Source organism: Panicum virgatum, chromosome 3K, assembly GCF_016808335.1.
Source record: "Panicum virgatum strain AP13 chromosome 3K, P.virgatum_v5, whole genome shotgun sequence".
NCBI lineage: Eukaryota > Viridiplantae > Streptophyta > Magnoliopsida > Poales > Poaceae > Panicum > Panicum virgatum.
In genome coordinates, this window is record NC_053138.1 from 7,058,812 (window position 1) to 7,081,099 (window position 22,288).

At 46.7% G+C, this 22,288-nt stretch overlaps 4 protein-coding genes across 4 annotated transcripts; all 4 read left to right on the top strand.

The window, feature by feature from the left end:
- Positions 1-3,506: 3,506 nt before the first annotated feature.
- Positions 3,507-4,125, top strand: LOC120697185 (general transcription and DNA repair factor IIH subunit TFB5-like). The gene is made up of 2 exons (XM_039980328.1): positions 3,507-3,576; positions 3,695-4,125. Exons 1-2 carry the CDS (start codon positions 3,542-3,544, stop codon positions 3,870-3,872), a joined length of 213 nt encoding a protein of 70 aa, XP_039836262.1. The 5' UTR covers positions 3,507-3,541; the 3' UTR covers positions 3,873-4,125.
- A 204-nt stretch (positions 4,126-4,329) lies between these two features.
- LOC120697186 (general transcription and DNA repair factor IIH subunit TFB5-like) lies at positions 4,330-5,311 on the top strand. Its single transcript, XM_039980330.1, has 3 exons — positions 4,330-4,591; positions 4,743-4,810; positions 4,926-5,311. Exons 2-3 carry the CDS (start codon positions 4,776-4,778, stop codon positions 5,095-5,097), a joined length of 207 nt encoding a protein of 68 aa, XP_039836264.1. The 5' UTR covers positions 4,330-4,591; positions 4,743-4,775; the 3' UTR covers positions 5,098-5,311.
- Positions 5,312-6,042: 731 nt separating this feature from the next.
- LOC120697184 (cysteine protease XCP2-like) lies at positions 6,043-7,539 on the top strand. Its single transcript, XM_039980327.1, has 2 exons — positions 6,043-6,992; positions 7,099-7,539. Exons 1-2 carry the CDS (start codon positions 6,102-6,104, stop codon positions 7,312-7,314), a joined length of 1,107 nt encoding a protein of 368 aa, XP_039836261.1. The 5' UTR covers positions 6,043-6,101; the 3' UTR covers positions 7,315-7,539.
- A 10,062-nt stretch (positions 7,540-17,601) lies between these two features.
- On the top strand, positions 17,602-20,237 carry LOC120697187 (cytochrome b5). The gene is made up of 3 exons (XM_039980331.1): positions 17,602-17,939; positions 19,531-19,597; positions 19,691-20,237. The coding sequence occupies exons 1-3, from the start codon at positions 17,862-17,864 to the stop codon at positions 19,945-19,947; spliced, it is 402 nt and encodes a 133-aa protein (XP_039836265.1). The 5' UTR covers positions 17,602-17,861; the 3' UTR covers positions 19,948-20,237.
- The last annotated feature ends 2,051 nt before the right edge of the window (positions 20,238-22,288 follow it).

Genomic DNA, 22,288 nt, shown 5'->3' on the forward strand with positions numbered 1-22,288 from the left:
GAAAAAGTTAAATTTACTCCCTCCAAGTATAGTCAAAGTCTGAATAACCCATAAATTGTAACTTGGTTTAATTTACCCCCTAACTATGTCATTTAGTTCATTTTACCCCATAATACAATTTGTATTTTTTTTGTTTTTCTATACACAAGTTGAATTTTAATTTCAAATTTTGCAGTGTAGTAGTGGACATCACAATGCATATTTAAAAAAGTTAGAGTTAAATACACCAGCGGCCCTCGAACTTGTCCCCAGGTGCCATTTAGGTCCACGAACTCGCAAAATCGAAATCTTGCACCTTGAACTTGTTAAGTTGTGCCACTTAGGTCCATACCCCTTGATATGGCGCCACGTGGCATGAATATATGCAGAAAACTCCTCCAAAGTTGCTATCTTCTACATTCACCCCCTCCCCCTCCCATTCTATCTCTTTCTCTCCCCCCACGCCTCCCCTGCTTCCTCCGCCAGTGCGCCGCCGGCTTGGAGCTCGCGGCCGCCGCCGCCGCCCCCTTGTAGCTCGTGACTGCCGCCCCTGGATCTCTCGGACTCCATGCTCGCCGCCGCCCTTGGAGCTCGCGGACTCGCTCGCCGCCACCCCTAGAGCCCGCGACTCCGCGCTCGCTGCCCCCTAGAGTTCGCGGCCTCCGCGGCGTCCTCCGAGGAGTGCCGGAGGAGGAGGAGGACGAGGAGCGCTGGGCTTTCATCTCCACCGGCGGTTGCACCTCCACCGCGGGCAGCACCTCCGCTGCCAGCTGTCGCACCGTGCCTCTCCGTCGCAGCCCCCACCTCCGCCGCCGGTCGTGACCCCGGTCTCGAGCTCTCCGGCGCCGAGCAGGTCCCGCATCCCCTGTCTTCCGCGCGCGGGGCAGCCGTGGCGCGCAAGTGAACGCGGCGGCCACAGCGGGCATGGTGGGCGAGGCCGCCGCTGTTGCTGGTGCCGGGGCACGGCGAGCGGGCCGGCACGGCAGGCATGGCGGGCGTGGCGGCCACGGCGCGCATAGCGAACGCGGCGGGCATGGCGGGTGAGGCGGGCGCGGCGAGCGCGGCGAGCGGGCGGGCGCGGCGGGCATGGCGGCCCGCGCGTGCTCCGGCGAGGAGGCGGGGGGATGCCCAGATCCGCTCGAGCTCCGGCAAGGAGTAGGAGGGAGGAGGGAGGGAGGAGCACCGGGGAGGCGGAGGAAGCCGCATCGGAGGAGGGAGGACCTCGCGCCGGCCCTGCTCGCCATCGGTCCTCCCCCGCCGCCCGGATTTGCTCGGAGCTGCGCCGCAGGCGCCGCGAACGGGAACGAGGCCGAGGTGGCGGCGAGGCGGGCCGAAGCCCCCGCGGGGCTCGCGGCCGCGTGCGGGTTGTGGAATAGCGCGCGCGAGGAGGGAGATGGGACGAGCTCGGTGCGGCGAAGGGAGGAGGAGGAGGAGGGAGGGAGGAGGAGGGGGCGGCGCGCCGCCGCCACCTCCGCCATGCCATGGCCTCCACCGTGACTCCTTTTCTGCCGCCTGGATCCGCCCCGTCCTTGGCGCATCGCGGCATCGAGCGGAGGAGCCGAGTCGGCGGGGCCGGCACACGCGCTCGGTGGTGGAGCCACCGGAGCAGTGAGGGGGAGGGGGCGGCAGAGGGAGCAGGGAGGGGTAGGGGCGGCGGAGGGAGCTAGGAGGGGGAGAGCGCGGCGGAGGGCGCAGGGAAGGAGATGGCGCAGGGGAGGAAGCGGCGGAGGGCGCATGGAAGTGAAGATGATAAAACTTAAGGGCATTTTTGCATATATTCATGCCCCTTGAAGGGGTATGGACCTAAGTGGCACAACTTAACAAGTTCAGAGTGCCAGATTTCGATTTTGCGAGTTTGTGGACCTAAGTGGCACCTGGAGACAAGTTCGAGGGCCGCTGGTGTATTTAACTCAAAAAGTTATTATAATTTTTCATCGTCATTTTCATACAATTTTGAACTTCAATAATTAATTTATTATTAAATATCCTAAACTATCAAAATAATGATAGAAAATTAGGATGTATTGTTTCTAACATGTGCTAGGATGTGTACTATCATCTTGTAATGGTGAAATAAAAAAGATAAATTGTATTAAATGATAATTTAAACCAAAAAGTATATTTTTTGGTGGGGTGGTTAAAATAAACCAGACGATAGTTTAGGGAATTATCCGGACTTTGGCTATAGTTGAGGGGAGTACTTTAGACTTTTTCCCTAATAGTATATCCAGATCTATTAGAAAAGCTTAACATATGAGTTTTTTTAAAAAATAATAATAATGTGATATTTGTATTCGATTTGCTGATTTTTTTTCATTTTTTTCTTCTTGCACAAACATTTGTTGAACCTAAAAAGTTGCTTGAATATATATCATTTCATCCTCTATCCATATATATTTTTGGTTTAATTTTTCATGCACGTTTTGGTGTGTTTTATGATGGTGGAGTACGGGAGCACCTGAAGTCCTGAACTCCCTCCAGGTTCATCTCCTTCCCCACTTTCCCTTCTCTCGGACTCTCTCCTCCCTTGCTCCTCCTTTCCTACCGGCGACGACTGGTCGAGCGGCGGCGCCATTTGTCACGTCTTCCCCCAGCCCTTTGCCGGCGACGCGCATCCTCCAGGTATGTTCGCCCCTTCTCTTTTCATCTGCTGTGCGAGACGGAGGCACGGAGCACCCCAAACCCTAACAAAACTATTTGTATTCGGATCTGAATCCAGTAACAATATTTACCTACTAACTCCGATTTCGTTTGCAAAAATTATCGGGTGTATATGTTGGGTCCGCCCCTGGTGACATGGTCTGGATGGAATGGAACTCCCCAAGGGTCATCGATTTTGATTGATGATCATCCTACTTGCTGCTACCATAAAAAGGGAGAGATTTTGTTTATTGTGCGTACCGGTTATGAGCCAGTGGAATCGCTATGTTCAGTAGATGTTCGGTGTAATTCGTGTGACACTGTCATCGATTTCGCGGTTTTGAACGAGGAATTACAAGATCATTGCTGAATTTATGTGCCCAAGAACACCACAGAAAAAAAAAGATTTTGTCTGCTGCTGCTCATGTTAAGAAATTGATACAGGCTTGTATCTTGCCCAGGGAGGAAAATAAAATTAGAAAACAAGCACATAGTGTGCTGAACTTTTTAGTGAATAAGACAGTGCAGAATTTGTTCTAGTCATATTTACATAATGATTCCATTATTCTGGAAATGCTAAAATAACATCCTCGTGCCTAGTATCATGGTAGTTGCTGGAATCATGGCCGGGTAGTTTTAGTCCTTACAGAAGTGGCCATGACGCCTCATAATCCTCTCCCAGTATCAGTATGGGAGCATTTTTGTCGACCATTTGGTTCTTCAACCTTGGTTCTTGCTAGTTTTGCGGCTGGCTTGAGAATCACTGCATTATGATCTTAGAACACCACAGCTTATGTGTGCCTGTTGGTTTACGGTCTGCTTTGTGCGAAAGTTTGTCGACTTGTGCTGCTTGCTACTCCAACTAACATTGTTGTGTTGTTTGCAAATCAGGTAATTTTCTTTTCTGTATAGCACAGACAAGATGGTCAATGCGATCAAGGGGCTGTTCATCTCCTGGTAAGCTCCTGATACACCTGAAAATTGAATCCATCATTTTAGTTCTTGTCAACCAAATATCCCTTTAAATTTGTTCATAACAAGCCACATTCCTGCCAATCCGTTTCCCCCACCGCAGTGATATACCTATGGCACAGTTCATTGTTAATCTGAATGCCTCAATGCCGGCATCAGAGAGGTTCATCGTGCACATGCTTGATCCTACACACATGTTTGTTCAGCCTCATGTGGCAGAAATGATCAGAAGCAAGATAGGGGAGTTCAGGGACCAGAACAGCTACGAGAAGCCGCAGTGAAGGATCAGCCCACCTCGCAGTTTGCATTGTTTCCCCTCCCTCCCAAAGATGCATACCTTGCACTCAATTCTGCGGAACTGCTATAGAATGGATCACCCGTAATGATCTAGAATAATATGTATGTATCCGTGTTTTTAGTATCAGAAGCTTCTGTATTCCAGGAGCTTATTTGTATCCGGATCGATCCTTTTACCTGGCCCTTTGCCACTTGGCAACGCTGATAAATTGAAGTGCAGCTGGTTGCCTACTTAGACGTCTTGCGTGTATTGCTGTTGTGGACTCGTCGACTCTGCTGTTTGTGAGCTTTTTATGAGAGCAGATGGTTCCGTGAAATAACTAGCACTGCACTGTTGTCGTAGGATTGATGATTCTTCGTTGTGGAGGCCGGAATAAAAAACAAACTCCAGCTATGGAAAAAAATCGGAAAGAAAATTTCAGATCGTTGTAGCTCGCTCCGTCTAATACCATCGCTGAAGAATTGGGCAGGAGGGGGGTGAGACTGGGCCGACGAGCGGCGACCGTGGGATGGGCCGGCCCATACGGAATCCTACTCGGTTTCGGTGTTGGGCTAGCGATGAATAATCAGCAGATGGCAAGCAGGCGCTACGAGCGAGCGCCGGCGAGAAGCGAAGCGACGAGGGCAGAGCGTGAAGAGCCGCCGCCGCCGCCTCCGAGCTAGGTTTTCGCCGGCCGACTGAAGAGCCGAGATCGCAGCAGCGGTGAGGACGAGTCATAAAATTCTTCGCTTTCTACTTACATGTTTTATCTATCTGTGTGTACTTTGCAGTTGATCTAGATTTCTAGATTTTCAGTACTTTTGCTCCTTATTATATCCTTAAACTGACAAGTTTTTGTTTCCCATGCAATCAGGTATTTTCTCCTGCAGTGCGCAGACCAGAAAACATGGTTGACGCAATCAAGGGGCTGTTTATATCCTGGTAACTTCAACTGGCTGCACCATTTTTTTTTAAATTTCTCACTTCCCTCTTTCAGCTTCGTCATAATACAGTACACCTGCTTGTTACTAATTCCTTTTTGTTTATATATATACAGCGACGTGCCCATGGCGCAGTTCATCGTCGATCTGAATGCCTCTCTGCCCGCGTCCGAGACGTTCATCGTGCGCATGCTTGATCCTACGCACATGTATGTGCTGCCCCATGTGGGACAGATGATCAAAAGCAAGGTAGAAGAGTTCAGGAAGCAAAACAGTTACAGGCCGTGATGAAGAAGAACCATTCATTCGCAATTCCATCGCCACCCTCCATTCAAAGATACACGTCTTAATTCGGCTCGATCATACCTATGTAATAGCTTAGGACTGCAATAGAATGGATGTATAATGCAGTCTTCTTATAGTTGATGAGTAGGCTACATTGTGATGAATTATGATGATGTACGTGTACTTTTCATGAATATAGATCAACCTTCATACAGACGTTATCTGACATGGGTGGCTTGTTGGAATGCACTGCAGTGTTGACTTTTATATGTCCTGCAGGAGAGATGGGAATGCCATGTACAGCATGATCTATGCACATGGCGCAATATGATGAATCTGATGCCCCTGTTTTACTCCATGTAGCAAGCGTGGTCCAAGAGATAACGTGTTCTTTATGAAACGGAAAGAACATGTACTGACTGCTTTACCGAGATAATCCTCTAAGCTAGTGAAGAACTACAAACAGGCATAGAAACCATTGTTGCGTTCCATGTTCAGCTAGCAGAGACAAGAAGCATAAGCCTGTAAAGTGTAAAGGACTCTAAGGTCCAGACTATTGACAGAGATAGGCAGATAGCCTATTGCAGACTTGCAGTTGTTGGTTGCATGTACAAGATCTCTTCGGTTCAGACTTCAGATGCATGCCAGATTAATTCCTTCCCCTGAAGGAAAAGAAATAGGTTCAGACTTCAGTGTCATTCAGATCTGCGAAGTCTCTCTGAACTTTGCAGCCAAACAAGCATCGCGTCGCATGCTGTTTCTGCACCCGGCATGCTTGGAAGCAAAGTCTATATATCGATCAGACCCAGAGACCAAAGCTTCAAGCCTTGGCATGATTCAGGAAACACTCATTGGCGCCGGCCACATTCTCCTTTAATTTCCCTTTTGCGCAATGCCTTGGCTTTGCTTCCAAGGGATCACCAAGATGACGAGTATATATACATGCATCCTCTCATGCGATCTCACAACCAAACAGGAACCTCTTCTCCTTGCTACTATTGATCAAGATGGCGTCGTCTTCAGCTCGTCTGATGAGCAAGAAGCTCTCCGTCGCCGCCGTCCTCCTGCTGTGCACCGGCGCGTGGCTGCTGGCGGAGGCTCGCCCCCACGGCGACGACATCGACAGCGACTTCTACTCCATCGTTGGGTACGCGCCGGAGGACCTTGGCAGCCATGACCAGCTGATCAAGCTGTTCGAGGAGTGGGTGGCCAAGTACCGCAAGGCGTACTCGAGCTTCGAGGAGAAGCTGCGGCGTTTCGAGGTGTTCAAGGACAACCTGAAGCACATCGACGAGATCAACAAGAAGGTGAGCAGCTACTGGCTGGGGCTGAACGAGTTCGCCGACCTGACGCACGAGGAGTTCAAGGCCACCTACCTCGGGCTCAACCTCAACCGGCGGCAGCCGGCGGCGAGGAACTCGAAGAACTTCAGGTACGAGGGCGCCGCTGGCGACGTGCCCAAGGAGGTGGACTGGTGCAAGAAGGGCGCGGTGACGGAGGTGAAGAACCAGGGGCAGTGCGGCAGCTGCTGGGCCTTCTCGACGGTGGCGGCGGTGGAGGGCATCAACCAGATCGTGACGGGCAACCTGACGTCGCTGTCAGAGCAGGAGCTGATCGACTGCAGCACGGACGGGAACAACGGGTGCAACGGCGGCATCATGGACTACGCCTTCTCCTACATCGCCGGCAGCGGCGGGCTGCACACGGAGGAGGCGTACCCGTACCTGATGGAGGAGGGCGACTGCGACCAGAAGGCCGGCGACGAGCAGGTGGTCACCATCTCCGGGTACGAGGACGTGCCGGCCAACGACGAGCAGGCCCTGGTCAAGGCCCTCGCGCACCAGCCCGTCAGCGTCGCCATCGAGGCGTCCGGCAGGCACTTCCAGTTCTACAAAGGGGTAGCTACTCTTATCTCATCATGATCGAGTCCGCCATTGACGCTAGCTCCTTAGTCACTTGGAACTGTTCGATGCAATGTGAATGATGATGAGCTTCCTGTTGCAGGGCGTGTTCGATGGCCCGTGCGGCGCGGAGCTGGATCACGGCGTGGCGGCGGTCGGCTACGGCACCAGCAAGGGGCAGGACTACATCATCGTCAAGAACTCGTGGGGCCCGCACTGGGGCGAGAAGGGGTACATCCGCATGAAGAGGGGCACCGGCAAGCCGGAGGGCCTCTGCGGCATCAACAAGATGGCGTCCTACCCAACCAAGGACCAGTAGTCACTACTACTGTGTGCATGACCATCAAAAATCGATCATAGCCTCTCTCTCTCTCTTTTTACCTTCTCATCATGTTTTATTTCTTCTTTCCCTTTTGTGTTGATCGTTTTTAATTTCTCGATTGATTTGATCGAGGAGCAAAAGGCACTCATGCACCACGACCTGCTTGGTTGAAATGATGGATGGAATAAACTTTACCTTAATTTGTTTTAGTAATTGGCTATATGAATTTCATCCTTCTTTAGATTCTTTTCGCCCTTCAGCAATACCATCAGCCTTATATGCCGTGGTAAAAACAGGTCGCTCCCTATATAAAAAAAAAGATCGCAAATTTTGTTCACGGCAAATTAAATTTCTATCAAATGAGGTTAAACAAAGCAAAACTGTAAGAGAACCGCCCAAATTAAAACGGCTTAAATGCGCTCACTATCATTTTAATAGTTAATCAAATTACCACGTACTTAAAACGGTGTAATCCGGTCATCTGTCGGGTTAAGGATTGAAAAATATTGGAAGTCTCGCACGAAGACGAGCACAGATGATTACAAGCAGACAAAAATTCTCAAATTTAATTTACAAAGCAGAGCTTTACAAAATGAGTTTTAAACAAATTATAAGAGTTCAACATGCAGCAGAATTTAAATAGAAATTTAGTTTGAAAACAATGATAGGATGTCACATCGAGGCCACCGATATGAATCCTGGTTAGCTCCAACCAGCAGTAATTACACCTGAAAATAAGATAACAACAAACCCTTAGTATACTAATACTCAGCAAGACTTATCCGACTATGGTATATACTTAGCCGACTCCTAGTATGTAAGGCTTTTGACTCTGGAATTCATTTTGCTAGAAAGCGACTAATAGTGGATCCTTACTTTCAATATATTATCTCAAGTTTAATGTACAAATACCAACTAGATTTGCATAAACATCTAGAGCAAGCATGGTATATCACATTATATTTTTCAAGAGTATCATAAACATATCTCATCACATTGCCATTCTTTTTCCACTTCTTTACTACGATGTGACAAAGAGATCAAGGCTCTCATGACCACGAGTCACGGCGAATCGATCCGATTTAACCTTGCAAGGTGGACCTAACACATACAACATGTGCAGCCACACCGGACCACACATGTCAACTGTTCCCATCATCACCCCGACGTCTGAACCACGCCTGCCAAAATCCGGGTGAAGGGTCCCTCACGGCGAACTCCCAGAGAACCTGAAGGGGACATACAATCCAACACCCGCCATCATTCCATTCCCAGAGTAGCAAGTCGTGATTCAAAGTATCTTTGCAAATCGGGTATTTAGCTTACTGATTTCGACTACCTCCTACTTCCAGCATGTGGTTAGTACTATTCAATCCTCGATCAACACTGCCAACAACAGTACGGTCCTCAATCGACACAGGCGGAGGCTTACTTTCCATCCATTTCGTACCCAAAACCAAACTCATCTTCGCCCGGTCTCCATTTTCTTTCCTCATTGATTCATTCTCAAGTAACCTTGCAATAAGTAACCAGGGTCTATATCTCGCGAGTGACAGAAAATCACTCGACTTCTACCGAATCCTAATAAAGCATGGCATTACTAACGACCTACACATACTAGTAGAGTAACTGAGGGAACCTAGAGATCATGCATCTAGGGTTCCAATCAACTCCTAGAAACGTAAATGCACAAATACTTAAATAAGTGTTGAATACTTAAATTAGGGGTTATGCTTCGGGGCTTGCCTGGGATTAACACTAAGTCAGTGTTAGTTAGATGATACTCGTTTGGCGAGCATCTGCCTTCGGTCATGCACATCAGGATCCATTCATCTGTCTTCTAAATATGTCTACCAAACATCGTCTTCGGGTTCGGCTCCAACAACACGTCCTTCATATGGTTCATCTATCATACCTAAATGATGTAACGATGCATATATATAAATGCATGGAAGTGCAACATGTAAAGCATTCATAAAAGTACAACCCACTAGCATAAGCACATAGAGCTATTTAACTTAACCATCACTCAAGCATCTCATAGGAGATGGCAAGCACATCAAGCATGCTATACAAATTAACTTAAAATTAAACCATTGCAAGCAATCACTAATCAGGAATTAGCCAAACCTTCTAGTCAACAAAAGTTAACATGATTCAGCAAAAAAAAATGATCTAACTTGCTGTCGGTGTTTACCGCCAAGCCTGCTCAGGGATACCCTTAGCAGTAGGGTTTGTAGGTAGAGATCGACGGCCCTGGAACTCGATGGTGCAAGGAACACAAAGATTTAGACAGATTCGGGCCGCGGTTGCGTAATACCCTACGTCCTGTGTGGTGGTTTATATTGCCTTAGGTGTAGATGTGTTTCGAGGAGGTCCCTGCCCGCCCTTATATATCTGAGGGGACAGGGTTATATGGAAAGTCCTAGCTGAGTACAGTTGGAGTCCTTCTACTACACGATCGGGTAGTTTCCTTGTACTGCAGCTAGTACTACGCCTATTCGGGTAGTTACAAAAGAGGTAAGGTACATCCATGAGCTATCCCTTACTCTAGAACATCTTATGCCTGTGAGCAGTCCCGGGTCTGACAAGTCCCCGAGCTCTTCGTAGCCGAGTTCTGCAGGCGTCGAGTACTTGGACGGCGTCTTCGAGTACTTCAAGTAGTCAGAACATCCTTCTGGTTAATTCTGGGTCTTCCTTCTGATGCGTCAAGTAGTCCTCCAAGTACTCGTGGTTGCTCCGAGGCTGTGAGGTGCTCAAGCCCCGAAATCTTGATCATATATGGTGCGCGAAGTACTCGTGCTCCATATGGAGTAGCCCCCGAGCCTTAGGTTGAATCGCAGAATCAGGCTGAGGGTCACTTCAGTCTTTTTTCCTTCTTTATTTTCCAAAAAAATTGAAAAATAAATCTCTGATACACATATCCCGCAGCCCCCGAGTCTTGAATTTAAATTCCTTCATTTAGATTTAAGAATCAATGTAAACTCGTGGCAAAAACTGAAAACTTCCCTGGGAAGGAAAGAATCCGTTGGCATCCCAAATATTCACAAAATTGCCCTTGAAGACCGTATAAAGCCGATTGAAAACTTCCAAGGGTTTTACCCCTTGAAATCCTGGCCGCCGTCAAACTCAGATTCACATTTGTCTCTTCTCAGTCAAAATCCAAAAGCCCCTCTCGTAGCCCCCGATCGAAAACTCGTGACTGTGAGATGGCTCCCAAGAAGAACAAGTCCAAGATTGAAGAGGGAACGATCACCAATATGTCCACAGGTTGGCGAAAAATTAAGATGTCTGAGTCACTGGTCCGGGAGTTGGAGAGTATGGGTCTCCTCCAAGAGCAGGGCGTAAGCCAGTGGCACGCTGGTGAAGGAGAAGATTACCCTATGGAAGGTACCCTTGAGATTTTGTAGAACGTGGTCTCACTCTTCCCGTGTTAGAATTTTTCTATAGACTTCTTTAGTTTTGTGGAATTCAATTACACCATCTCACTCCTCAATCCATCTTGCATCTTTCAATTTTTACTCATTTCTATGAGGCATTCCTTGGAATTCTCCCCCATTTCCACCTTTTCTAACATTTCTTCTTCCTTGTTCCAATCCCTAATGTCACCAATCCCGCCGTCGTCGGGGGATGTGAATTGATACTCCGCCCTGAGAACCGAGGCGAGTACTTGGTTTATGATCCAGTCGGTCAAGGAGCCGAATGGAAGAAATTCTGGTTCCATGTTGGGAACTTTGAATCACCACTTCCAGAAAGGACTGCTGGTGCCCCCAAGTCCAGGAGAGTTGGTCGAGTAGAGGACCTGGTAGCAAGCAAGTTGAAACCATTCTTCGTGCGATTGCCATTATTAAGAAAAAGGGAGTCATTGGAGATCATGTGGTCTTCTCATTTATCGGTCGCCGGACGCAGCCTCTCCAGCTGCGAAAGCATCCTGCCTTTAGATATGAAGGTACGCAAGATCCCACTAGGATGTCCTCAGAACCAATGGCTCAGTCTGAAGTAATAAAGAGATGCTGCAAAGTACTCGATAACTTTGACAAGTCTTTGACGCTTCCAACACTCTTCTCGGCACAAAATCCTCCCGAGAATGCCTGGGTACGTGCTTTGGATACCATGTCGAGTACTTGTAGTCAACCATTTTTGATCTTCTGACTAAGTATTAGCTTCTTTTTGCAGAAGAATTATAAATCCTGGTATTGTATGCCTCCGACTTCTGCAAATGCTAATTCCGACAACAGCAAAAAATGGAAGGTGGCTCCCGGATCAATGTTGCAGAGAAAAATTCCTCGTCTCGATGCCGGCCAGTAAGTATATAATATTTTGTTGATTGTATCCCGTTTGCCTCAGCTTTCTTATTCAGAATTTTACTTGGCTAGGGTCCAACATCTTTCAGCGCATGAAAAAGATCAAGTCCAAGACTTCCGCAACTGGGTGTCGAGTGTTTCGGAAGGAACTAGTCGATCAGCCCCCAATTCTCCTGTAATTGGATTGATCGAGACCCCAGCTGCCAATTTTCCAAGTGCAGACACAGCTGAGAGACCAAGCGAACCAAGCCCTGAAACATCTGATACTCATGCGGCTGCTGAAGAAGCCTCCAAAGCTGGTGGATCTGGGAGTAGTGGAGCAGAAGGGTAAAAAGGTTCTTCCATTCGACTGGTACCATTCCACTCTATGCCTCAGTCAGCCCAACAAGAGTTGTGAAAGGAACTATTTGATGATCCACTGTTGTCTCTAGACAACATGAAAAAACTTGCAGATTGTATGCAGTGGAGCTTTAAATTTACCTAGGTGAGTCTTCTACCACTACTTGTCATTGTCGAGTAGTTGTTGATATCTAACCAGATTCACCTTGTATGTCTCAGGATGTAGCCAATCGATCTTTCTTGAAGTCTCATGCTTTATATAAGACTATAGACAATCGGAAGATCTTAGAGGAGCAAAAGACCATGATTGCCAAACGACTAGATGAAGCCCTTGCTGCTCGGAACAAACTTTATGAAGCAAGTCAGCAGCATCATATGGAAGTTTGTGACATGAAGCGCCAGATTAAGAGCCTTGAAGAAGAAAAATCAAAGCTTCAAGAGGAAAATTCCAGGCTTCAGACGCAATTACAGTCTGCCCAAGCCTGTAAGCACTCGATCTTTTGTCCCGATTTTGCTTTGTCATATCAATTTCTGAGATATCTTCCCATCAGGTTCTCCGGAAGGCCATACTCGATTAATAGCAGCAGCTCAAGCTCTTGTGGATGTGGTTGATACTGAAAAAGAGTCGTCAAGTAGCAAGTCCTTGGTGGAGCGTTTGGAAGAAGCTCCCTAGAAATTTTTTGATGTCATGACGGCTACTTCCAAGAATTATCTAACCCACATGATAGGAGTTGTTAAGTCATACTTGCCTCAGTTTAATTTAGCTCCGATAGCTAAAGGAATAGCTCTCAGTTGCTCTGATGAGAAATTCCGAGAGTATTGTAAGGAATCAGAAGTGATTGCGGAGGAAATTCTGAAGAACATGGCAGAGTAGACTGCTTGTAACAACTCTTATAATCTTCAGTGAACTCTTGTCGTTGTTCATAGCTTGTATCCTGTTGGTGTGTCTTCAGAAGCATAATCTGATACCGTAGGATAAGTATGAGCTAGTCGATCAATCGAGTAGAATACCCATATGGAGTAATCCTTAAAATTAATCAGTTAGGATGAGTCCCGTCGGACCATCCATATAAAAAAAACTTGTAAAGATATCCAAAAACTACTCGAGCAAGCGAGTAGTATGTCCTAACCAAGGACTGGAGTAATCCGTAAGACAGAACTGTTAGGTACGAACCCCGTCGGGTTGCCCAAGATGTAAATGTCGAAGGGATATCCAAAAATTACTCGAGCAGGGCGAGTAAGGTGTCCTTTAACCAAGTACTGGAGTAATCCTTAAGGCAAAACTATTAGGTATGAACCCCGTCGGGCTATCCAAGACGTAAATACCAGAAAGATATCCAAAACTTACTTGAGCGAGGCAAGTAAGGTGTTTAACTTGTAGACTGGAGTAACTACTAAGATTGACCTGTTAGGGCGAACCCCGTCGGGTTGCCCAAGATGGACAAAATGCAGTAGTATCCATAACATACTCGGGCGAGCGAGTAGTTTTGCATTTACAGCAATGCTGGAGTTCCTTATAGTTGACCTGTTAAGATGAACTCCATCGAGTTACCCAAGATGGACAACTAGTAAAGGTATCCATTCACCTTCTCGAGCTAGGCGAGTAGGTTGTGCCTTTTAAGGGAAAGGATGCGGCTTGTATAGTTGTTCTGATGGAAAACTGTGTAAGCTTATCCTGAACTGGTGATGTCGTAAAATTGCTTTTAATGTAGTCGATATGCCAATAAGGATCCTCACTTTATTAAAGAAATCAACTGACACCACTAAGCTACTTGGATCAGGGATAAAACTTGCGCATGTGCTCGATGTTCCAGGAATTCGGTACCTCATTGCCATCTGCATTAGTGATCCTGTATGAACCTGGTCTTGTAACTTTAGTTACGATGAAGGGACATTCCCATCTGGAGTTTAACTTGTGCAATCCTGTCTCATTCTGAATCCGGCGAAGTACTAGATCTCTAATGTTGAAGGATCTTTGCTGGACGTTGCGATCATGATAGGGTCTGACTCCTTGAAGATATCTAGACGATTGAGTTAAGGCATTGACTCTGGCCTCTTCGACTGAATCTAACTCCAATTGTCGATTTCATCTGCTTCTCCTTCTTGATAGGCTTCTACTCTTGGGGATCTTCACATGATATCAGCGGATAGTATAGCCTCTGACCCATAGGTAAGGAGGAAAGAAGATTGTCCAGTTGCTTTACTAGGCTGGGTTCGTAGCCCCCAGACTACATGAGGTAGTTCTTGAATCCACTTGCCGCCTTTCTTGGTGTTGGCGTCGTAGAGTCTTTTCTTCAAGCCATCGAGTACTAAACCATTGATACACTCAACTTGTCCATTTGCCTGAGGATGAGCTACTGAAGCATATTTGACCTCAATGCAGGAGTTGTCACAGAAATCCCAAAAAGATTGTGATGTGAAGTTGGAGCCAAGATCTGTAATAATGGTGTGAGGAAAATCAAACCGATGGATAATGTCGGAGATGAAATCCACTGCTCTATCTAATGAAATCTTGACAATGGGCTTGTACTCGATCCACTTGGTGAACTTGTCGACTGCTACCAGCACATGATTGAATCCTCCTGGAGCGACGGTTAATGGTCCGATCATGTCCAAACTCCAACAGGCGAACGACCATGATGGAGGGATTGTTTTCAAGTTGTGTGCTGGGACGTGAGTCTTCTTGCCAAAGAATTGGCAGCCAGGACACCGTCTGACCAGGTCTTCTACGTCCGAGACAGCTGTTGGCCAGAAGAATCCTGACATATACGCCTTGCCGACTAGTGTCCTTGATGCAGCGTGGTTGCCGCAAACTCCTTCGTGTATTTCTCGAAGGATGTCTTTACCTTCTTCAAGGGTAACACACTTCATGAGGATGCCTGAAGCAGAGAGATTGTATAGTTTGTCACCAATGAGGACGAAACCCTTGCTGCGCCTGGTGATGCGGGCAACTTCAGCGCTTTTAGAATCAACATGTGGTGGAAGCTTGAATTTCTTGATGAAATCAATAAACTGAGTTCGCCAATCTTCAGCAATCATCAGCACTTCTCTGATGATTGCTGAAGATCGCCAATCATCAGTAATCAATAAACTTGATTATTGTAGTTTGCGCCATCAAATCAGTAACTAATCGTTTTAGGTTTTATTAAAAAAAGAAACCATTTTTTCCTCCAAAGGATGGGATCACATTTTCTTTTCCCAGTTTGGCGATCAATAACGAAAATTAAGTAGGCCTACAACCACTACTTCTCTTGGGGTACAGCAAAATAAGCATGCGCATAAGGTAAGGAAAAAATAAAAAAAGAAGGAAAACGTGTGTGTGTCCGCATGCATGAAACAAATTAAATATATTTTATGTGGCTTTATCTGCTTTTAGTATATTCCGGTTTATTTGAGTTTATTCTTTTATAGAATACTATTGAATCAGCTGAAATCAAACCAGCCAAACTGAGAATACATCTACGTCAACTGCTTAATCAAGATGCTGCTGCTGCTGCACGTCTACTTCCGTACAGTATAATAACTTGATATAAATGGCCGCGTGATGGGCATCGCATTCGCATGTGCATCTGGCACGACAGAGGTTTCCTGAGCCTTTTTTGTGCCCTCTGATCGAGTGACAGAAATTAGCTGGAGAGAAGAGACCAGGCCCAGTTAGTAATTCCAACTTGTATTTTGCAGCTACCTCATGGTAGATAGTAATAAGAGCAGAAAGAAAGAATTTTTATGAGATGATTTTTGGAGCAGTCCAGTGCCAAAGAATTTTTACGAGATGATTTTTGGAGCAGTCCAGTGCCATTAGAATCCACTGCTGCTTTGTTTATGCTAGGCTTTACAAAAGTGAGGGGAAACAAAGTTCATATGAAAGCACAGAAACCACAGGTAGCTGAAGTTGTCAACTCTATCTAAAAAGTACTGAATACAAAAGGTCAATTCTGGCAGCCGTGCAGTGCGAAACGTCTGACCATCGCGAGTGAAGGTTTGGTTAGGATGAATTTTTTTTCGCGAAAACGGAATATCGCAGGTACGGTGTATTAAATAAAGTCTATTTGTAAAATTTTTTCATAGATACGTGCAACTTTCCGAGCCAAATCTAATGAGCTAAATTAATCTAGGATTAGATACAATAATATAATGCTACAGTAAATATATTCTAATCATCCTCCAATCATGCGGTCAAAGGCCTCATTAGCTATAGTAATGCTACAGTAAGCATGATTGTGAAAGTACTTTTGGAATCGGACTTTATTTAATACCTTTAATTAGTGGTCAAAGTTGTAAAAAATTTTCTGGCCGTGTTTGGATGCGAGAAAAAAAAATTCGTGAAAACTTTTGGCAACTTTGACCACTAATTAGATGTATTAAATAAAGTCTTATTACAAAAAGTACTTCCACAACCATGGTTACTGTATCTAATAAGACCTTTGGCCGCATGATTTAAAATAATTAGAGCATGGTTACTGTAGCATTATTGTGTCTAATCATAGATTAATTTAGCTTATTAGATTCGGCACATATCTATGAAATTTTTTTACAAATAGACTTCATTTAATACACCATGCATGCAAAATTCCGTTTTTGCAAAATATTTTTCAATCTAACCAAACACGGCCATGAGAAGCGTACAACAAATCCGGGGGCGCAGCCACCAGCCCACTGATCTTCAAAAAAATGCAGTGCATAATTATAATTATAAAAAGAAAAACAAAATGCCGTGTAGCCCAACTACCATGCATCTACTACCGGTCCTTGCTCTAGAAACTTCTCTTCTAGGGAGTATAATCAAACCACCAGCCCCAACTGACTATTGTAAGTAGATGGTCATACGTATTTTTTTACTCCACCCATCTCCATTATTTCCATTCAACAACAGCTGCACAACAAAGACTACTGCATTGCAGTTGCAGCTAGCTAGAGATGGAACACCTCTTTGGTGGTAGGTAGTATATATATAAAAGGGCAAATGTAAATGGTAGATCATACATTTCTCTACCACAGGCCAAAATTCTTTATTACTGGTTCGATCCGGATCTGGATCTCAGTTGATTATCAAAAAAAAAAAAAGATCTGGATCTCAGACCAAACAGGACATCGAAAACTATTTCTCTTATATTATGTATATTAAAATACTAATAAGTAATAAAGTAATTAAATGACAAAGCATATGGCTACATCCACTCGACCTGGAAACATGCACGTCCCTTCCAGTTCGCTACTTACCAGCCCGAAAAATAATTTCGGTATAAATGTTTTCCTTCCATACTCTTACCAAGCATACAATGTTTGTAACAAAACCATTCATTAGGCTAAGTTGGATCTATTTCTCATCTCCATCCAATATATATTTAATCTAAATCTCGACGTGCTCTTCAGTTCAGCGTAACAAAACAACGCTTTAGCATCGTGTCAAATCGTATGACAAAGGTGATTTCCAATCCAAACGAAAAAAAAACATGCAAAAAGAAGAAAAACTGAAACAACCAACATGTCACGTGGCTGTGAAATAAAACTCACGGCCCTGTCGCTGACATGTGGGTCCGGCGATAGAGGGTTGGTGTTGGCCACGGGATGGGTGGGGTGGGGCCCGTGTGGGGGTAGTTGGCGAGCAGCCTGGAGCCGGAGGCCGGAGGCCGGCCATATTGCAGAAGGATTTGTGGCGGAGGGGGACTCGGCAGTGGCGTTGCTGCCGCGGCGGTTTTAAAAGCAGAGCAACCCACCCCCGCACCCCCCCCCCCCCCCCCCCCCCGCGCCCGTGCCCACCTCACCTCGATTTGCCCAATCCAAGGTCGCGGTCGCGCGCATCGATCTCGCTCGGGGGGAGTTCGGGATCTCACCTGCGCCCCGTCGATTTCGACCCCGTCCATCCACCCCGCGTAGCGCGAGAGAGCGGCGGCGGCGGAGATGTCCAAGGTCTACACCCTCGAGGAGGTCGCCAAGCACAACTCCAAGGACGACTGCTGGCTCATCATCGGCGGCAAGGTATGCCGGCATCCCATTTCTCCACCTCCACTCTTGTGCGCATCGGCCATCACTTGTTGGTTGCTCCCCCCAAATTCTTATCCAAGGTTAGGTTCTCTCTCTGGGTCGTAGGCCTAGTCACGGTAACCGGCAGCCGGCCGGCCCCGGTCAACTGCCGACGAGAGTCGGCGGGCGCACCGGCGAGGTCCTTGGCTGAATTTTAACCTCATGCGGACGGAGGTGCTCCTAGCGGCGGCGCTCTTGTTTTCTCCAAGAGGGATTCTTGATTCCGCGTGTGCTTGGTCAGTCAGTGCGACGACCTACTAGCAGATCCGGCCTAGGCCACTATCTCCTACTTTTTTTCTCTGCTGATTGGATGCTCCAGTACTTGCTTTTCGTGTCGGCTCTTGCGAGCGCAAGTCCCTCCTTTCGGGCCGGCCGGATCAGCCGCTAGTTGTTTCGACTGTCACTGTGAATCGTGTAGGCTTTGTGTGCTGACATATATATATATATATATATATATATATATATATATATATATATATATATATATATTAAATCGAATCTGCGTGTTTGGTTCCTAACTGCAAGCAGATCCCATAATTTGTTACTTGGCTCGTGCGCCTTTTTCTTATATGATGTCATGTTTCATCCTCAATTCCTCATGTCTCTCATGACGTGGTGTGTTAGTTCTTTTGTGCAAAGTGCCATAATGCAGACAGGATTGTACCTTTTTTTTTCGCGAAGCAGTTAAAGCTTGCTGAACCGTAAGAGATATCTTGCCCCATGTCCTGCTTCAGGCCATTAAAACATCAGTAACAACTCCTGAAAATACTTGAAACCAATGCATGTTAAATCTTTTCCAGCTGTTTTGTCTCCTCCAATTAAACAGCTTGTGATGCTATCAGCATCAAACTGTCCATAATTCTGCTGAGTGGGTTCGTAGACTTGTAGTACATTACTTTTGTAGCCTCCATATTTGGCACCTCACACAAGCTCATTGTAAATTCTAAGTTCTGTTCATCAGGGTGCCATATCTTTGATCTGCTAGGGAAAGTTACACAACATCTTAACAAGTCACTATTTTTCTTGATCTTCACATTAGTATAAGCTTGTAAATTGGTGTGAAAGTTTAGTATCTCAGATGCTTACCTATCATATAAATATATAGATGTTTTTTTATTGCCTTTCCTCAAAGATCAATGATTTTTTAAGATAGTATAAGACATTTTTTTTACAAAATGTAGGCATTTCCAGCCTCTGCAAAGTGCTACAGCTGAACCTTGATGAAACTTGTTATTGCTGCTTAGCCTTAAAAGTTTTTGTTTTGTCTTTACTTCAAAACCTTAAGGTTTCATTCCCATGAAATTAATTGATAATGACATGTTGATTATCTTTTCACACTATTATTATTGGCCGATCTCTTTTGCTGGTGGCATGCCACTTGCCACCGGCTCTTCCATTAATGTTGCTACTCATGCCACCAGTTCTTTCATTGATGTTGCTACTCATGCCACCATCTCTTTCATTGATGTTGCTACTTTGACTAATAATAAAAAAATTTATCTTTTCTTCTTAATAACCTCACCAGTTCTGTGTTTTGATGTTATAGGTGTACGATGTGACAAAGTTTTTGGAAGACCACCCAGGAGGTGACGATGTTCTGCTTTCCTCAACTGGTAAGCCTTCTTGTCTTTGCGTACCACTAACTAGGGACTGACAAAGTTGGCAAACATACGCTGTAACCTACAATACATCTGTACCTTCTACAGCCAAGGACGCAACTGATGATTTCGAAGATGTCGGGCACAGCACCACTGCCCGTGCGATGATGGATGAGTACTTGTTGGGTGAAATCGACTCATCAACGATCCCTGCTAGGACGAAGTATGTTCCCCCCAAGCAACCGCACTACAACCAGGACAAGACCCCAGAGTTCATTATCAAGATCCTCCAGTTCTTGGTTCCCCTGGCAATCCTGGGCTTGGCTGTTGCTGTTAGGATCTACACCAAGTCAGAGTCTGCTTAGCTTTGCTGCCCTCGCCCCCTTGGGGATTATAAGAGTCCAAACTTGTTGAATAAGTTAGCAACTTGTTGCTGTTAGGATCTACACCAAGTCATGAATTCGTCGAATGATCTGAGCTATTGTGGGTTATGTGGTCCTGGAGTGCTTAAAGTAGGATTGGAATTAGTCGTACTACACAATTTGCTATCTCAGTTGTTGGTAATCCTGCATATTGCTGGTCACTGATTGTTTCAAAACAGCAGCTGTCATGTCTACCTTTTTGGTGGTGTTCTGTTGACTGGTCTCAGTTACAAGCCAGATATATTCTGTTCTAATTATCTGAGTTAAGCTGCCGCCGCCGCTGCCATTGACGAGTTAGTGTCATGACCTAACCAAAATAATGATTCTAGCTGGCAGGTGCTATGGCCAGCAGGCCGCCGGTTATATTACTTTCGCAAGCTACCCTCCTGATTCGTCACACAGTGTGCATCATTTGTATATGCACGAACAAGTTCAGAGCTTAATTTCGAGTATTTGCAGGTTCTGCTTACGTTTGTACGGTATAGAGTTGGGAAAAATTCCGTCAGCATACAGGCATGAGCTTGAGAGGAACCTGACCAAATCCCGCGGGAAACATGTGATGATGGATCAAACATCAGAGATGGCGTCTTCAGACAACATCCTAACAGCCTGTGCTCACAACTCTGGATTGAGTGAATTCTCTGTTAATTCACTGTACATTGGACGCGCTAGTCTGAATTGAAATTGAACTGGGTACTTGGATGCATCTTGTTGCCACGAGTAGTGAGGCATGCTAGACTGCTAGTTACAGCTAAACTTTTTTGCCACTACATCAGGAATTTCAGGCTAATTTTTGCTGTTGAAGAATTCAGGTTAAGTCTGCAGACGGCAACCAAATCAGAGCAGCCTATCCAACGCTTTCTTGATCCATAGATGGATTATCCAAATGACATTTGGCATGGCCCATCGAAAATCCTTGAATTTGTACTTTGTAGCCTACAGTACACATTGTTCAACCAGTGTATGAGTTACAATCAGTCTGCTCTCCTTGGCGGAGTTACAACCGGAACCTGTATCTGAACTTTTTTTTCAGCCATGTTTTGCTTGGTTACGTACAGACCTTGTGCCAGACACCGTGACACCTGCCGGCGGCGAGCTGGCTCCGCCCTCCGCCCCCACTGGAAAATCTTGCCGCGTCAGTTTCGATGTTTGGACAGGAAAAGCGGCGAATCGACGGCGGACTGTCACCGTGGCCGTCGAAGAGGACTGAGCAGCGCGATATGGAGGGCCTGTTTGCCAGGCCTCCACATCCTTTAAAAACAGCTCCGGCTCTTGTTTCTCTGGTGGAGCGGCTTCTCTAATGGAGTTGGAGCCGTTTTGAAAAATGTTTGGCAAAACGATTTCACCTAGTAGATTGAGGTGGTAAAATGTCTAAATTACCTTTTTTTTCTTTTTTTCTTCTAATTTTTTCCTCTCTTTTTCCTTTTTCTCTCCCATTTTCTTTTTTTCCTCTCCTTATCCGTTTAGAATCTCCTCCGGTCCTCCCCTCGAGCTTCCTCTCCTCTCCTTTTCTCCGCCGGCCGCACCGGGCCCCCCTCGCCTCCGGCCGCCTCGGGCCCCGTCGCCGGTCGCCTCGGGCCTCCGCCGCCGCGAGCTCGGGCCCCCGTCGCCGGTCGCCTTGGGCCCCCCAGCCACCGCGAGCTCGCGTCGCCGCCGCCCACCTTAGGGACCCGTCGCCGCGAGATACTTCCGCCGCCGGCCGCCTCGGGCCTCCCCGCCACCACGAGCTCACTCCGCCGCCGGCCGCCTCAGGGCCCCCTGCCGCCACGACCTTCTCCCTCCACCGATGGCTGCCTCGGGGGTCCTCGCCGCCGCGAGCTCCCTTCGCCGCCGGCCGCCTTCTCCTCGCTGGGCTGCGTGAAGCGAGCCTCCTCGCGGTGGTGCGGCGCGCCGTCGTGCGCGAGGAGGGGTAATCCGGGAAGGAGGGGGCGGAGCCGCTTGGAGCCACGAAAACGTGGCTCCGCCTCCCATGTGGAAGCCGCGAGCAGCTCCAGCGTGGGCTTCATAACCGGAGCCGCAGCAAAAACGCCCGTTTGGCAGGGCTCCGGCCGGAGCTGCTCGTGGAGCCGTGCCAAACAGGGCCGGAGTCGAGCGATTTGGCTTTCGGGAGCACGGGAGGCGAGCAATGGAGTGTGCCATGGCTTCTGCTTTCCTGCTTCAGAAGCTTTTCAAGTTTTCATTCAAGGAGGTCAGTATGCGGTCGGGAAGAATTATTGATATAAATAGGATTTCATAAAGTCACTATATTGTGGAAAATATTTTTCTCAACCAACCAAATAGTAGT

Excerpts from the sequence above, each read along its gene's own strand:
- LOC120697185 (XM_039980328.1), top strand. The coding sequence starts at position 3,542 with ATGGTCAATGCGATCAAGGGGCTGTTCATCTCCTG. Across the intron at positions 3,577-3,694 it reads AAGGGGCTGTTCATCTCCTG|TGATATACCTATGGCACAGT; the intron begins GTAAGCTCCTGA and ends CCCCCACCGCAG.
- LOC120697186 (XM_039980330.1), top strand. The coding sequence starts at position 4,776 with ATGGTTGACGCAATCAAGGGGCTGTTTATATCCTG. Across the intron at positions 4,811-4,925 it reads AAGGGGCTGTTTATATCCTG|CGACGTGCCCATGGCGCAGT; the intron begins GTAACTTCAACT and ends ATATATATACAG.
- LOC120697187 (XM_039980331.1), top strand. The coding sequence starts at position 17,862 with ATGTCCAAGGTCTACACCCTCGAGGAGGTCGCCAAGCACAACTCCAAG. Across the intron at positions 17,940-19,530 it reads GGCTCATCATCGGCGGCAAG|GTGTACGATGTGACAAAGTT; the intron begins GTATGCCGGCAT and ends TTGATGTTATAG. Across the intron at positions 19,598-19,690 it reads TGTTCTGCTTTCCTCAACTG|CCAAGGACGCAACTGATGAT; the intron begins GTAAGCCTTCTT and ends TACCTTCTACAG.
- LOC120697184 (XM_039980327.1), top strand. The coding sequence starts at position 6,102 with ATGGCGTCGTCTTCAGCTCGTCTGATGAGCAAGAAGCTCTCCGTCGCC. Across the intron at positions 6,993-7,098 it reads ACTTCCAGTTCTACAAAGGG|GGCGTGTTCGATGGCCCGTG; the intron begins GTAGCTACTCTT and ends TTCCTGTTGCAG.